The sequence below is a fragment of the Cherax quadricarinatus genome, chromosome 52 (assembly GCF_038502225.1).
Source record: "Cherax quadricarinatus isolate ZL_2023a chromosome 52, ASM3850222v1, whole genome shotgun sequence".
Taxonomy (NCBI): domain Eukaryota; kingdom Metazoa; phylum Arthropoda; class Malacostraca; order Decapoda; family Parastacidae; genus Cherax; species Cherax quadricarinatus.
This window is the reverse complement of record NC_091343.1, coordinates 25,811,035-25,827,642: the sequence shown is the minus strand read 5'-3', so window position 1 is coordinate 25,827,642 and position 16,608 is coordinate 25,811,035. Positions and strand designations below refer to the sequence as shown.

The 16,608-nt window shown below is 37.6% G+C and overlaps 1 protein-coding gene across 8 annotated transcripts in view; it reads right to left on the bottom strand.

The window, feature by feature from the left end:
- The window catches only part of l(2)k01209 (lethal (2) k01209), a 268,161-nt gene that overhangs the window by 51,864 nt on the left and 199,689 nt on the right, over window positions 1-16,608 (bottom strand). For all 8 annotated transcript variants that reach the window (XM_070096203.1, XM_070096201.1, XM_070096202.1 and 5 more), the window contains one exon: window positions 10,204-10,413. In XM_070096203.1, the coding sequence (XP_069952304.1) occupies window positions 10,204-10,413 (210 nt within the window). The remainder of the gene's footprint in view (window positions 1-10,203; window positions 10,414-16,608) is intronic.

Sequence of the window (16,608 nt, the reverse complement as noted above, 5' to 3'; positions counted from 1 at the left end):
CTGGTAGCCCAAGCTAGTTAGGTCCAACTCACACCCACTCATGTATTTATCCAACCTATTTCTAAAACTACACAACGTCTTAGCATCTATGACGGTACTCGTGAGTTAGTTCCACTCATCCACAACTCTATTACCAAACCAGTGCTTTCCTATAGCCTTCCTGAATCTGAACTTTTCCAACTTGAAGCCATTGCTGTGAGTCCTGTCTTGGCTGGATATTTTCAGCACGCTATTTACATCCACTTTATTTATTCCTGCTTTCCATTTATACATCTCAATCATATCCTCCCCTACTTCTACACCTTTCTGGAGAGTGCAGTTTCAAGGCCTTCAATCTATCCTCACAGGGAAGATTTCTGATACATGGGATCAACTTTGTCATCCTCCTCTGTATGTTTTCCAGTGCATTTATATCCATTCTGTAATATGGTGACCAGAACTGTGCGGAATAACTTAAATGAGGCCTAACCAAGGATATATAGAGTTGAAGAACAACCTGAGGACTTCTATTATTTACACTTTTTGATATGAAGCCAAGGATACTGTTAGCTTTATTGCGAACACTTATGCACTGTTGTCTTGGTTTCAGATTACTGCTAACCAGAACTCCTAAATCCTTTTTGCAATCAGTAGTATTAAGAGGTACACTATTCAGTTTATAAGTGGCATGGTTATTGTCCTGTCCAACATTTAGAACTTTGCATTTGTCTATATTAAACTGCATCTGCCACTTCTCCGGCCACTGCATCAGTCTATTCAAATCATTCTGGAGTGCACTAATGTCCTCAACAGAATGAATTGGACGGCCTATTTTGGTGTCATCAGCAAATTTGCTTATGTCGCTATTTATTCCCTCATCTATATTGTTTATGTAAATTGTGAACAACAAGGGGCCCAACACTGACCCCTGTGGAACACCACTTGTGACGTAAGAACATAAGAAAGGAGGAACACTGCAGCAGGCCTGTTGGCCCATACTAGGCAGGCCCTTTACAATCCATCCCACTAGCAAAACATTTGCCCAAACCAATTATCAATGCTACTCAAGAAATAAGGTCTAGTAACTCTATCCACTCATTTGCAAGTCCCACTCAAATCCAACCCCTCTCACTCATATATTTATCCAACCTAAATTTGAAACTACCCAAAGTCCTAGCCTCAATAACCCAACTAGGTAGACAGTTCCACTCATCAAGGTAGATAGACGTGCCCCCATTCTGATTTCTCCCCATTTATGCAAACTCTTTGCTGCCTAATTTGTTAACCACGCCTATACCCAGGAAAAAATTTCTCCTCCTATTCTATGTGCCTTAAGTTTCCTCAAAAGTCTCTGATGTGGAACTCTATTGAAAGCCTTACTGAAGTCCATATACACAATATCATATTCATTACCATGATCTACCTCCTCAAAGTTAGTAAATTCATAAGACAGGAATTCCCCTTAGTAAAACCGTGTTGAGATTCATTTATCAATTTATGCCTATCAAGATGGCTACGAATTGCCTCGGCAATTACTGATTCCATAAAATGTCCAACTATGGAGGTAAGGCTTATTGGTCTACAGTTTGAAGCTAAGGACCTGTCATCTGCCTTGTAAATAGGTATTACATTTGCCATTTTCCACTTATCAGGCACTATGGAAGTTTGTAGTGATATATTGAAAAGATTAACCAAAGGTTTGCAAAGTTCTTCTTTACATTCCTTTAAAACCCTTGCAAACAATTCATCAGGGCCTGGGGATTTGTTAGGTTTTAATTTCTCTATTTGTCTGAGGACCATGTCACTAGTTACTGCAATCGTGCATAGTTTATTATCGTCCTGTTCTACATAATTAATTATTTCTGGAATTTCGCTAGTATCTTCCTGAGTAAAGACTGAGAGGAAGTAAGAATTGAAAATTTCACACATATCCCTATCACTGTCAGTGATCTGATCTGAGCTTCTCTTAAGTGGGCCTATCTTGTCTCTAATCTTACTTCTGTATACCTGAAAGAACCCTTTTGGGTTAGTCTTCGAATCCCTTGCGACCTTAGCCTTATAATCCCTTTTTGCTTTTCTTATCCCTTTTTTTATTTCTCTCTTTAATTGAATATATCGATTTCTTAACTGCCCTTCCCCTCTTTTGATATGCTTATTAGCTCATTCCTACATATTTAATAAAGCCAAGCTTTAGGTGAAACATCTTAATAGAGGAATTCATTGCTACCAGTGTCTTTATTTCCAGAAAAATACCCTTGTTTGTTTTGAAGATATTATGTGTGTGCAGATAAGTGGCACCATATAGTAAAGTAAAGTAAAGTTTATTTCTTTGTAAAGGTTACAATGTGCAATTACAATTTTGATTTGCTAAGTACAAAGATAGCCACTATCATGCCAAGGCATTTCGGGCAAACTAATCCTAATACATAGTACGTAATTAATTAAAACTAGTGTACATAGTAACTATACTTAAAACTAGACAAGTAATAGTGGTTTGCTGTTTTACAATCTTATTTAAATTTAATACAATCTTATTCAAACTTAGTACAAGTGAGTAGGGTTCAGTAAAATAAGCTTGAAATTGCACACAAAATCTACTTTACAAGTAATGGTGCAAGTGGTAATATTTTATGGAATGGCAAAATTAAAAGCCAGGAGGTCACATGATAAGACTAATTAACAGATGTTTAGGCAGATTTGGTTAATATTGAGAAATAAGATGATTTTATGGATTGGCAGAATTAAGAGCCTAGAGGTCACATAATAAAACTAGTTAGCAGATGTTTGGTTGATTTGGTTAATATTGTGAGATAAGATGATTTTTTAGCAAAGTCCTAAATTTATAAGCTGTCAGGGGATCCTTGACCTGTTCCGGTATCGAGTTCCAGATCTTCGGGCCTTTTATGTGCATAGCGTTTTTGTATAGTGAGAGTCTGACTCGAGGGATGTTGAAACGTGCCTTATGCCTTGTATTGTGCCTGTGCATTCTGTTGTAACTGTCAAGGAGTAATTTTAGGGGAGGGTTTACAGTGGAGTTTAATGTTCTGTATATGTAGTAGGCAAAATAATAAGAGTGTATGTCTTGTATATTTAACCCTTTCAGGGTCCATGTCGTAGATCTACGGCTTTACGTTGAGGGTCCAAACCGTAGATCTACACCATGAGCTCAGCTCACTCTGATAAGCTGTGATAAGTAAATTTGGGCCTAGATATGAGAGAATACATCTATGTGGTATGTGTGCACCACATAAAACAAATCCTGCAGCACACAGTGCAAAATGAGAGAAAAAAACTTAGACCATAATTTTTGATTAAAACAGTGACTTTGCAGTGTTTTTTTGTATGTTTTTATGGTTGTATTTGTGATTTCTTGGTCTCATTTCATAGAATGGAAGATATATTACAGAAATGTAATATATTAAAAAAATGTTAAATTTTTGTCGATGTTCAAGAGTAAACAAATGACTTCACATGTCTAATACACGCCAGCTGGTGGGTCTAATATACGTTCACAAATGTGGTGATATTATTTATACAATTATTGCATAACAGTAAATCTTCTATTTTTTGGTTTGAATAAAAATTCATTATGTGAATAAAAAATCAAAATGGAATTCATTTGGAAAGCCTGAAAACACAACTAATGAACAGAGGAAATGCTAGTTTAGTGCCAGGAATGCTTGCATTGTTTATTCTGAACCCTATTCTGAAATTAGAATATGTTGAACTTTGCACTAAACTGGCCAAATTACCAATTTACAATCACATTATTTTGTAGTTGAAACAGTTGATTTGGTGATTTCTTGTGTTCAATCGATAGAATAGAAGTAATACTACTGAAATAACTAAGAATTTGGTCAACTGGAATAATGTAATTGGCCTTAAATGAGAGTCAAATTAGGCAAAATCGCCGATGCGTAAATATCACGGACACATCAAAATTCACGAGAGCATAATTTCATCAGTTTTCCACCAAATTTTGTACTTTTTGTTTTATTACCTTCAGAAAAAGATTCTCTACCATTTCATAAGAAAACATATCAAAATCATTTTTTGAAAATTCTTGGGCACTGGTGAACACTTTGAAATTTGGCCTCTGGACCCTGAAAGGGTTAACAAGTTGAGTCTTTTGAAAAGTGGTGGGGTGTGCTGTCTAGCACAGAAGCTGGTTATCACCCGCACAGCAGCTTTTTGTTGGATTATTAAGGGTCTAAGGTGGTTGAGCCCCAGGCACAAATACCATAGGTGAGGTAAGGATATACAGTGGACCCCCGCTTAACGATCACCTCCCAATGCGACCAATTATGTAAGTGTATTCATGTAAGTGCGTTTGTACGTGTATGTTTGGGGGTCTGAAATGGACTAATCTACTTCACAATATTCCTTATGGGAACAAATTCGGTCAGTACTGGCACCTGAACATACTTCTGGAATGAAAAAATATCGTTAACCGGGGGTCCACTGTATTAGAGAGTGGTACAGGGTAAGGAGAGTCGTTTGTGGTACATAGTATCGTATCTTGGAAAGGATTCCTACTGATTTGGTAATCTTCTTGGCTATGTGATGGGTATGGGACTGAAATTTAAGATTGCAATCAAGGAGAAGACCTAGAAATTTGCCCTCCATGTGTCTTGATATAAGGGAACCATTTAACAATATGTTAAGTTGGATATTTGAGGCTCTGTTGCCAAACAGCATGAAGTATGTTTTGTCTATGTTGAGAATGAGTTTGTTAGTCATCATCCAAGCATACATTTTTAGCAGTTCATTGTTTACAGTGTTTCCAAGCACAGCTGGGTCTGAATGGGAGTAGACATATGTAGTGTCATCTGTGAATAGAACTGGTTTAAGGAGTTGGGATGCATTGGGGAGATCATTGATGTAGATGAGAAAGAGGAGTGGACCTAGGACACTACCCTGGGGTACTCCTACAGCTACAGGTTGATAGCAGAGTTGACTCCATTTGCATGAACATACTGGTGTCTGTCGTTAAGATAGGATTTTAGATAGTCAAGAGAATGTCCTCTGATGCTGTATGATTCAGTTTAAGGTGAAAGAGATTGTGGTTGACTGTGTCAAACGCTTTTCGTAGGTCAATAAAGAGCCCCAGAGGATATTCATTTTTATCAACAGCTATTGTATTATGAGAACAGATTATCCAACTTACAAGGTGATATAAAAAAGCCCTGGAAAACCCTATCAGAAATTCTGGGAACAAAAAAGATATCACGAAATAGCGAAATAAAATTAGCAAAATCAGATGAACCCCAACTCCCACCAACAGAAACAGCAAACAGACTCAATGATTTCTTCTCCACTATAGGACAAAACCTTGCCAATAAAATCCCAAGCTCAGATACCCCACCAAATGACTACCTCACCGGCAACTACCCGAACACACTGTTCCTAGCTCCGACTAACCCATACGAAGTCTCCCTCATTATCAACGCACTAAAAAACAAGGCAGGAGATTTAAATACCTTACCACCCTTTATATACAAAAAAGTGTCACAAGTGCTATCACCAATCATTGCAACACTCTTTAACAAATCCATTGAATCCTCCACCTTCCCTACAGTACTCAAAATAGCAAGGGTCACCCCGATCCACAAAGGAGGAGACCAAACAGAGTTGAATAACTATAGGCCAATATCCAATTTACACCCTCTCTCAAAAATCTTCGAAAAATTAATTCATAAACGAATCTACTCCTACCTTATCTCCCAAAACATACTTAACCCCTGCCAATTTGGATTCAGGCCTAATAAAAATACTAATGATGCTATTATACACATGCTAGAACATATATACACTGCAACAGAGAAAAAAGAAGTCCCACTGGGGATCTTCATTGACTTACGTAAAGCTTTTGATACAGTTGACCATGACTTGCTCCACGTAAAATTGTCACACTATGGTATAAGAGGGCACTCCCTCAACTACCTCAAGTCATACCTCAGCAACAGAAGCCAATATGTGTACGCAAATGGGGCAAACTCTTCTGCGCAACCAATTACAGTTGGTGTCCCACAGGGAAGTGTCCTTGGCCCTCTTCTCTTTCTCCTATACATAAATGACCTTCCAAATGCTTCGCAATTACTCAAACCCACACTATTTGCAGATGACACTACATACGTCTTCTCTCACCCGAGCCCAGTCACGCTAGCCAATACTGTCAATACCGAATTACAGAAAATATCTACCTGGATGAGGACTAACAAACTTACACTAAACATTGACAAAACCTACTTCATTCAGTTTGGTAACAGAGCTACAGATGTCCCTCTTAACATAATGATAAACGGATCACCTATCACAAAGCTAACAGAGGGAAAATTCTTAGGAATCCACCTTGATAATAGACTCAAATTTCATACACATATACAACAAATTTCTAAGAAAATTTCCAAGACTGTAGGCATACTATCGAAGATACGGTACTATGTTCCACAGTCAGCCCTCCTGGCCCTATATCACTCTCTTATTTACCCCTATCTCACCTATGGAATTTGTGCATGGGGCTCAACAACAATTAACCATCTCAGACCACTAATTACCCAACAAAAGGCTGCAGTTAGAATGATAACAAATTCTCACTACAGGCAGCACACTCCACCAATATTCAATACACTAAACCTACTCACCATACAAAACATCCATACTTATTACTGTACCTATTACATACATAGAACACTTAACTCTGATATTAACCCTCCCCTCAAACATCTCCTTGCCAACCTCAACAGAACACATGACCATAACACAAGGCACAGATCACTCTTTGATGTTCCTTGTGTCCATCTCACACTATGCAAAAACTCAATGCACATAAAAGGCCCTAAAATCTGGAATTCATTACCTGTAAATATAAAAGAAACACTACCTGTTTATAAATTCAAGTCTCTTCTCAAAGATCACTTACTCACCCAAAACCAAATAAATACTGAATAACTGAACCTTATAAATTGTATATCTTAAATGTTTCTCACAATTATATCACATAAATGTTAAACCTAAAACCGAATCTAACTTTATTATTTTTTAAATACACTACCTAACAGAATACTTCATACGACTGAATGTACAACAATGCATGCAACCATATGACCTGTCTTTGTAATACTCACTTGTGCTTTATAGTAATCTGTTTACATTAATGTTTTATCACTGATTTCATCATTGCTTAGTTAATCTTAAGTTAATTTTAAGCCAGCCCGTAATGCTATGCATAGTATAAGTGGCTTTGGCATGCTGCTCTTATCTGTATTTTTTTTGTACCTCTGTATGTGTGCTCAAATTGTTAATAAATAAATAAATAAATAAATAAATAAATATGTATATTAGTTCAAGCATTTGTATAATAGCGTCAGTCATACTTTTTTTTGGTCTAAACCCAAACCGGCATGGGTTAAGTATGTTGTTGGATGTAAGGTAGGACTAAAGTCGCTTGTGTATTATTTTTTCAAATATCTTGGAAAGTAAGGGCAAGTTTGATATGGGTCTGTAGTTGTTCAAATCAGTTGAATCTCCTCCTTCGTGGATTGGGGTGACCCTTGCTGTCTTGAGTATAGATGGGAAGGTTGAGGATGCTGTAGATTTGTTAAACTTTGTTGCAATAATGGGTGACAGTTCTGGTGCAGCTTTTTTTGTATATGAATGGTGGCAAGTTATCTAGATCACCTGCATTGTTCTTTAATGATTTAATGATGAGTGAGACTTCAGTGGGATTAGTTGGAGCTAGAAATAGAGTACTTATTTGGATAGTTGCCAGTGAGGTACTCGCTCAGCTGGGTATTTGAGCAACGAATTTGACTTGCTAGCTTTGATCCTACAGTAGAGAAGAAGACATTAAATTTGTCGGCCATGTCTATAGGTTGTATGCGAGGTTCATCTGGTTTAGTTAAGTTTATCTCTATTTCCAGACGGTTTCCTAGAGCCCAAAATTTTGGAGAGGGTTTGCAAGGTACTTTTCATATCACCTTTCGTTTCACTAAATCTATTTTCATAATATACATTTGCTTTGATTTACATATTAGTTTTGTGAGCATTGATGTGTATCTTCTAGTAAATTCTTTAGTAATTAGGCCTAATCTGAACTGTTTTTCAATTTGGTGTTTTTTATTAATAGATTTGAGTATACTTTTTTTTAGCCATGGGCTTTTTAGTCTCTTTTTTGTGATCTGTTTCATTTTGATTGGACAATGTTTGTTATAGAGGTTTAGGGTTTTATGTAAAAAAATTTTGATATCTTTATTGATATTATTACTGTCATCTAGCTCTCTCTGCCAATCAATGGCACCTAGAGCTAGTTTTAGGTTGTTTATCAATGTCTCATCATGCAGGCGAAATGAGATCTTTCTTGTTTCTTGAGGTAGTTTAGATAAGCTGGTTATGAGAAGGGTAGGGTAGTGGTCTGTGAAGTTGTCTGTGATTATACCTGCTTGTAGTGGGGATACAGTGTTGGTCCAGATATGGTCAAGTAATGAGGCACTTGTCTCAGAGATTCTTGTTGACTTCGTTATAGAGGGCAGCAACAAGCTGTTGTTCATAGCATTTGTGAAATCAGCTACTGGAGGATCAGTTGCTTGGATACGGTTTATGTTGAAATCTCCTGCTAGTATCAGATGGTGTTTATTCAACTCCGACTCAATTATCATGTTTCTAAGGTTACTGCTTAAAATGTAAGTATTTGAGTGTGGTAGTCTGTAGACTGCACCAACTGTTATAGGTTTCTTTAGTGTTCTTGATGTGAATTTAGCTATTATATATTCACCGTTTTCGTCCTGTACATTAGTTGATTTCATACATTCTAGTTCATCAGAGTAATAGATGGCAGTGCCTCCTCATGATTGGTCAGGCCTGCAGTTATGTATGGCTGTGTAACCAGGTATGGTAAAAAATGTCTGCCAAATCTTGTCTGAGCCAGGTTTCAGTAAGTATAACGAAAGTTATAGTAGCATTTAGAGACTTCAGTAGTGCAATGAGGTCATCATAGTGTTTACTCAATGATCTAACATTGAAGTTGAAGACTGAAATGTTCTTGCCAACACTGAGAAGGGTATTAGCCTGACTAGCAGTGTAGTAATGGCAATTACTGTTAGGATTATGTGTGCAGTTCAATAAGAGGTTGACATCAGGATCAATAATTGCATTCATAAGGAGTACACAGAGAAATAGCTGTTACAATTATTAAAAAAGAAAAGACAAATAGCAATTGATGTTAAATCACTAACAAATATGAACATATGAATTAAGGTCCAAACGTATACACCTACATCCGACTTACGACCTGCTCGACATACGACCACTCGACTTACGACTGTGCTTTTTATGCCAAATTTCTGGGAAATAAACAACTGTTTGTGTTGTATACAGTGTTTATCCTAAACCTTACAGTATAAACTACAGTACTAACAGCATAAAAAGTAAAGTAAAAAATGAAATACCAAAATAAAACAATAAAATAGAGTCATTACAAAAATGTGATGTTGATATTCAGTAGTAAAGTTCGACTTACATCCATTTTGACTTACGACCTGTTGGTCAGAACCAAGCTCGGTCGTAAGTCGGATGGTAGGTGTATATACGCTTTCTCACGTAGTGCCCCAAACATATATATATATGTTTCCTTTGTCATTCATTCAACATTGGCACGATAAGCCTGAGTCGCCTAGACATGAGAGAATGGGTGTACACACTCACTGTGTGCCATATGAAAAAAATTGGGGACGCCTGGGTACCATATGCTCTTTTTTCCTATTAAAAAAAAAAAAGATTTTTTTAAAAATTCGGGGCGCTACGCAAGAGAACGTATATATACGTTTGGACCATTTAAGGGTTAAAATCTAAAAATAATGGAGCTACTGAATATTAAAGTAAAACACTTTAGCACCTTGATTAGTTCTATCTTAATAACATTATGAAAACCCCAAGTTTCATGTTCATAAACTTCAATTTTACCTAAAATATCGTCACCAATTCTATTTTTCCCTAAAATTTATGATTATCATTAATTTAATTATTAATATTAATGAATTCAAATATAAACACAACTTAAATAAACTTAAAACAGAAGCCAATGATGCAATTCTCACATCTGAACAGAAAGAATTTAGAATTTAGATACTGGAAGGTCTACTTGTTTAATTGTGAAAAAAATAAAGGGTAGAATGCACAGAAACCAACTAATGGTAAAACAAAGCAATTATCTGTTTTGATCCTAACCGTAAAAGGCAGTAAAGTCAGCGCATGTTCGATGACAAGTCGTATTAATCTCTTAGAATAAAATATGAACTCATCACGTGGAGTGTCCTTGTTACGTATAAATGTATGAAGTCCACGAATTTGTGGTGTGGAAGGCAGCAGGTGGAGGGAATTGGGTCTTGACATACCAAAATTTGCATTGGCCAACTTTTCACGAAGTTTGAAGCCTCTCTGTAAAAAAATTATTTAAAATGTAATGCATCATTAAATTTTCAAATGATTACACATACATACTGCAGTTTCGGAAACTATTGCAACATCAGACATCCTTGTGTAAGTTTCACTTTACTATAAAACCCATCTATTTTTTCTGCTCACCATAACACGTGCATCACCTCATTAAAGTAAAACAAAGTACAGTGGAACCTCAGCTTACAAACGCCCCACCATGTGAACTTTTCAAGATACAAACTGTCGTTTGGTCGATTTTTTGCTTCTGGATACAAACGAAATTTCAGGATGCATACTTCCCCCTCAAGAGAGGTTCCTTAACCCTTTCAGGGTCCGCGCCATAGATCTACGGCTTTATGTTGAGGGCCCAAACTGTAGATCTACACCAGCGGCAAGCGGCAACAGGAACCTTGTCCTCTATTTTTACTTCTACCGGAGGGTCCCAGCAGCCCTGTGATGGCCTAATCAAGACCTACATAACACTAACATGTGTAGATACCCAGAATGATATAAATCAACTGCAGAAATCACCCAAAAGTACATAAATTACCAACTAATAGGACTCGTATTACCACTTCCTGCCCCGCTGCCACTGAAGTGATACCCCACAACATTCACCCATCACCCATCGCCTACTCTTCATCTGAAGCTGCAGTCAATGGACAAGGGTCAGAGCATTAAAAGAAGATCCAGTAACCAGCTAAGGACCCCTAACATCAAAGGTGAGACCAGTAATATCACGAGGAAAACTTTTCGTACTGCCAGCCAGGACACAACCCTCATCACCCACCAGCACCACCACAACACACGACAGACAACAACAAACATGGCCGCCACCACAGTCCAAGATAACTCCTTCCTTGGATTTGATGTTAAGAAGATTACCAACCCAGAAATAGCTAAACTCCTTACGATTCAGAACCAAATAATCACCAAACTAACCCAGGGAATGCAGTAACTAAAAGCTTCCAATGCACAGTACCTCAGCAAGATCACTGCTCTAGAACATAAACTAGACACTATGGAACAACAAAGAAACACCCACACCCAGTCCGTAGACACCATCAATACTCTAAAAGACTAAGTCACCCTACTTACTGCCAACATTACAGAGGAAAGATTGAGAGTGGACCAACAACTTGCCAATGTCATAACCAACTTCCAAGACCATAATGACCAACAACAGCTATCTGACGCTGTTGTAGTTAACAGCAAACATCTTCCAGCCACAGTCACCCAAGAAACCTGCATGGAGACCACCCTACAGCTTATCAAGGACCACCTTCGCCTTAACATACGTAGTGATGACCTAAAGGATTGCAAACTGATGGGCTACCAAGCAGGTAAAAAAACAGTGCTTTTAAAATTCCAAACTAGCCTACAAAGAAACAACCTACTAAAAACATCCATTTCTATGAAAAATGATGTTTATGTCAATGAGTGCCTTACCAAAACAAGACAAAACCTCCTTTATCGGCTAAGAAAATTACGCTATGGCCAAAAAATCCACCAGTGCTTTGTGAGGGAGGGAAAAATCGTAGTTAGGAAACAGCCCACTGGAAAGAGATACTTCATCTCTATAGAACATGACCTTAAAACTTTCCTAAGTGAGGCTGGATTAACAGAATCAGAGTAAGGTGCAGATAATACCCACTGTCCACCATTAGTGTTATATTGCAATAAATTTTGTTCCTCCACCCCCCCAAAAAAAAAAAAAAAAAAAAATCCAATACCCCAACTACTTTTGAATGTCAGTGTTGTATTCAATGACCATTCTACCTCATAGTCTTAACTGTGTTTAAGATCTACAGAATCTCTCTTCTTTTATACTTCTTACCACTTCATTGTTCTATTTTATTTTAATTGAAACTAACCATAGCTTGTCCTCAGTTAATCTGCCTCACTTTAAAAAATACTCTATTGCCCAATTTTATTTTAAAATCTCTATTATTGCCCAATTTTATTTTAAAATCTCTATTATTGCCCAATTTTACTTTAAACTATATTGACCAACCTTATTGTAAACTTTTTATTATTGCCTATTTTTATTTTATATTTAAGTGCCCAACTTTATTGTAAACTTTTCATCTCATTATTGCACTATTCTAGTCTTGAGTTAATTATTCTATCTTATACTTGCCCAATTTTACCAATACTTAATTGCCCAATCTATTTTAAACTTTTTATTATTGCCCTTTTTATTTGTAAAGTTTATTACCAAATTTTATTATACTTTTTTATAATTGCCCTATTCTATTACAGACTTTATCACCCAACTTTATTAACTTTTCTTAACCTTTTGTTACCAATTTTTAAGCTTGTATATTCAACTCCAACTTTAATATTATCCTGTGTACCACCTTGCTATCATATTATAACCAAGTCACTGCCATTTTTATTTTTTTTTTTATTATTTTTTTCTTTTGCTACCTTAACTTGTGTATTTTGTCTTGTCAATTTAAATTTAGTTATACTCTAGTTCTTGTTAACAACTTATATTAGACCCTAGTGCAATTACAAGTGAGAGTCTTGTGCCATTTTAAACTAGTATTTTTTATATTATTAGATTAAACCTAGTTGTACTTTAGCTCATTCTAGCTTAATACATAGACATCACCAAATTCATTATATTAGACCTTAGTGCAATTACAAGTGAGCATCTGGTGCTTTTTTAATTTGTATTTTTAGTTTATACTTAGTTGTACTTTAGCTCATTCTAGCACAACACTTAGACAACATCAACTTCATTATGTTTATTAGTGACTATACTCAATATGACCAAAGTGCTTTAGCTATATACTTGTCCAAACTTTCCACTACTACAGGTATCAGTACTATAACTCAACACACAATTCAGGATATAAATAACCACAATTTAAACCTAGAAGATGAATGATCACATCGACCCTGATATAAACCTCCATAATCTAACACCCAATCAAAACCTACTGGAAAGTAACTGCCTTTATTACACAGCATCACAAACAGTGCTAAAAGTCTATCAGTTCTTAACTACAACATCAGGTCCTTAAGCAAACACTATGATGACCTCCTGGCACTCCTTGAGTCGCTAAAGACACCCTTCTCCTGCAATATTCTTACTGAGACCTGGCTTAAGCAGGACACAATAGATATTTACCCTCTACCAGGATACACAGCAATCCACAAATGCAGACCATACCAAGTTTGGGGTGGTATTGCAATCTATTACTCTAACCAACTATCTTGTATTAGCACCACTTGCTTTAGTGATGAATATGGGGAATACATTTTGAAAAAAAAAAAAAAAAAAAAAAAAAAAAAAAAAAAAAAAAAAAAAAAAAAAAAAAAAAAAATCTTACAGAATTAAAGAGCATATTTTTGTGAAGGTAATAAGACAAAAAAAAAAATTCTGATCAGTACTTACTGAGATACAGTGCCGAGAAGTTTGTCCAAAATGACGTGGTGGCGGCAACATCGATGAATTCCACATACGCGCATTACTTTATTTAGCAGTTTTTTTCTTTTCTTTTCCAATTTTTTTCTTTTCCTACTAACATTTGGGGCCTGAGAGACCAATACTGTATATAATGTATAAATATAATCTCGCTGTATTGAACACAATAACTGCAATAAAGTAATTATCATATTATTGTTTACCACTGTTGTTTATTACAATAAACATGCACAAATCTTGTATAATACTAATGCTCTATCATATATTTACATATTTACAATCACTGGACATGATTTTAGAACTGCTGGAGCTTGTGGAACTCCTTGAAACAAGGCACCATGCACAGAGGTACCTTACATTCCTCACACATTCCTTACATTGCTGCACACTAACAGCACCTTTCAAGGCAGGTGAAATTGCTGACCTAGAAAATGTACAGAGAACCTTCATGGCGCGCATAACGGAGATAAAACACCTCAATTATTGGGAGCGCTTGAGGTTCCTAAAACTGTACTCCCTGGAACGCAGGTGGGAGAGATACATGGTTATATACACCAGGAAAATCCTAGAGGGACTAGTACCGAACTTGCACACGAAAATCACTCACTACGAAAGCAAAAGACTTGGCAGACGATGCAACATCCCCCCAATGAAAAGCAGGGGTGTCACTAGCACGTTAAGAGACCATACAATAAGTGTCAGGGGCCCGAGACTGTTCAACTGCCTCCCAGCATACATAAGGGGGATTACCAACAGACCCATGGCAGTCTTCAAGCTGGCACTGGACAAGCACCTAAAGTCAGTTCCTGACCAGCCGGGCTGTGGCTCGTACGTTGGTTTGTGTGCAGCCAGGAGCAACAGCCTGGTTGATCAGGCTCTGATCCACCAGGAGGCCTGGTCACAGACCGGGCCGCGGGGGCGTTGACCCCCGGAACTCTCTCCAGGTAAACACATAAACCGAGTGTCTTTGCGTCTTTGTTGCCGTCGTTTTGTTTGTGCACAGACGATGCATCTCTTCTGAGCAAATTTCTTCTGAGTTGAAGGAAGCTGCATTATGAAATGATCACCTTCCCTAATCAAACGCTTGGGTATATCCAGAGGAATTCGAGGACCTTGTTGTATAGCAGGTGCTGTTACCTGGTACTTCATCATGAGTTGTCTGACAACAGACAAACAAAATTCACCATACGGTGGTCTGTTGCCAGTTTTTATTTGGTACATATTATATGCATTGAGCATTGAAATGTCCACGAGATGGAAGAAAAGTTTCATGTACCACTTGTAACTTTTACGAACACAATCAACAAAACCAATCTGCATGTCACATTTGTCAACCAAGCGCATGTTTTGTGTATAATCAATCACTGTCACGGGTTTTCGAATATGTTCATTAGTCACTCGATCAACTTTGCCACTGTCTTGCATTTCATTACGGTGAATGGTTGTCAACAATGTGACATCTCGTTTGTCATGCCACCGTAATGCCATGATGTCATTGGCAGAAAACACCTGCACGTCATCACCACGAGCACCTGCGTTGAGCCTGGGCATATGTTTACGATAAGAACGCACTGTGCCACATACATCTGTCTTGTTCACTCGCAAGAAATCACTGAGTAATGGGCTTGTGTACCAGTTATCAGTATATAATGTATGCCCCTTACCAAGATAAGGTGCCATCATGCTTCTCACTACGTCACCTGAGATACCCAATAACATCTTGGTATCTTTCAATGTTTTACATCCAGTGTATACAACAATATCCAATACCAGGCCACTGTCACAGTCACAGAGTACAAACAGTTTTATACCAAAGCATTTCCTCTTGCTCAGTATATAATGCTTGAATGACAGTCTACCTTTGAACAAAATCAAAGACTCGTCAATTACAAGATTATTGAATGGATAAAAGTATATACTGAACTTTTGTTTGAGATGCATAAAAACATTTCTAATCTTGTATAACCTGTCACTTCTGTCAGGCCTGGTTTTGTCAGAGAAGTGCAACATACGTAACAGTAAGATAAACCTGTTCACTGGGATGATTTCACTGAAGACCGGGGTAGAAATTAGCCGATCTGTGGACCAGTATGCTTTTATATTATGCTTATAGACATGAGGCATAAGCATTATTGTTGCAAAAAGCAAATACTACATTTCTGCAACAGTCGTCTCTTTCCACCAGTGTAGTCTTGACTGTGGTGATATTATTGTATTTGCCACGGTGTACTCAAAATACTTATTACTTTCCCTGACAATAGTTTCCATCAAGGGCTGGTCAAAGAATAATTCAGAGAATTCCAGCTCATTGGCCGTGGTTCCAAGGGGACAAGTAGGTAGAATTCCACTTTGTGAGTTATCAAAGTGGTGGGGCTTGGGAACAAAATTGGGATTTTGCTGCCAATCCCAGATACGGTTTGCTGGTGGATACTGGACATCATAGGCTGGTTGTGCGGGTGGTTGTGGTTGTGGTGGACTGGTGGCTGACGCTCCGCTTTGTCCTTGAACTGAGGAGTCAGCAGCGTGGGTCCCAGCCTGGGCTGGTGAGTCACACATGGCGGTGCCACTACCATCACCACTACCACCATCTGCTGATGCCTGTGGTCTATCCATGCCAAGTGTAGCCACATCATCCTCACCATCACTATCTAAACCTGGTGTAGGGCCACGGGATGTACTACGGGATGTACTACGGGATGTACTCCGTCCCCTGGGCACAGCATAGGGTACACTACCCGAGCGCATGCGGCGGCGTACAT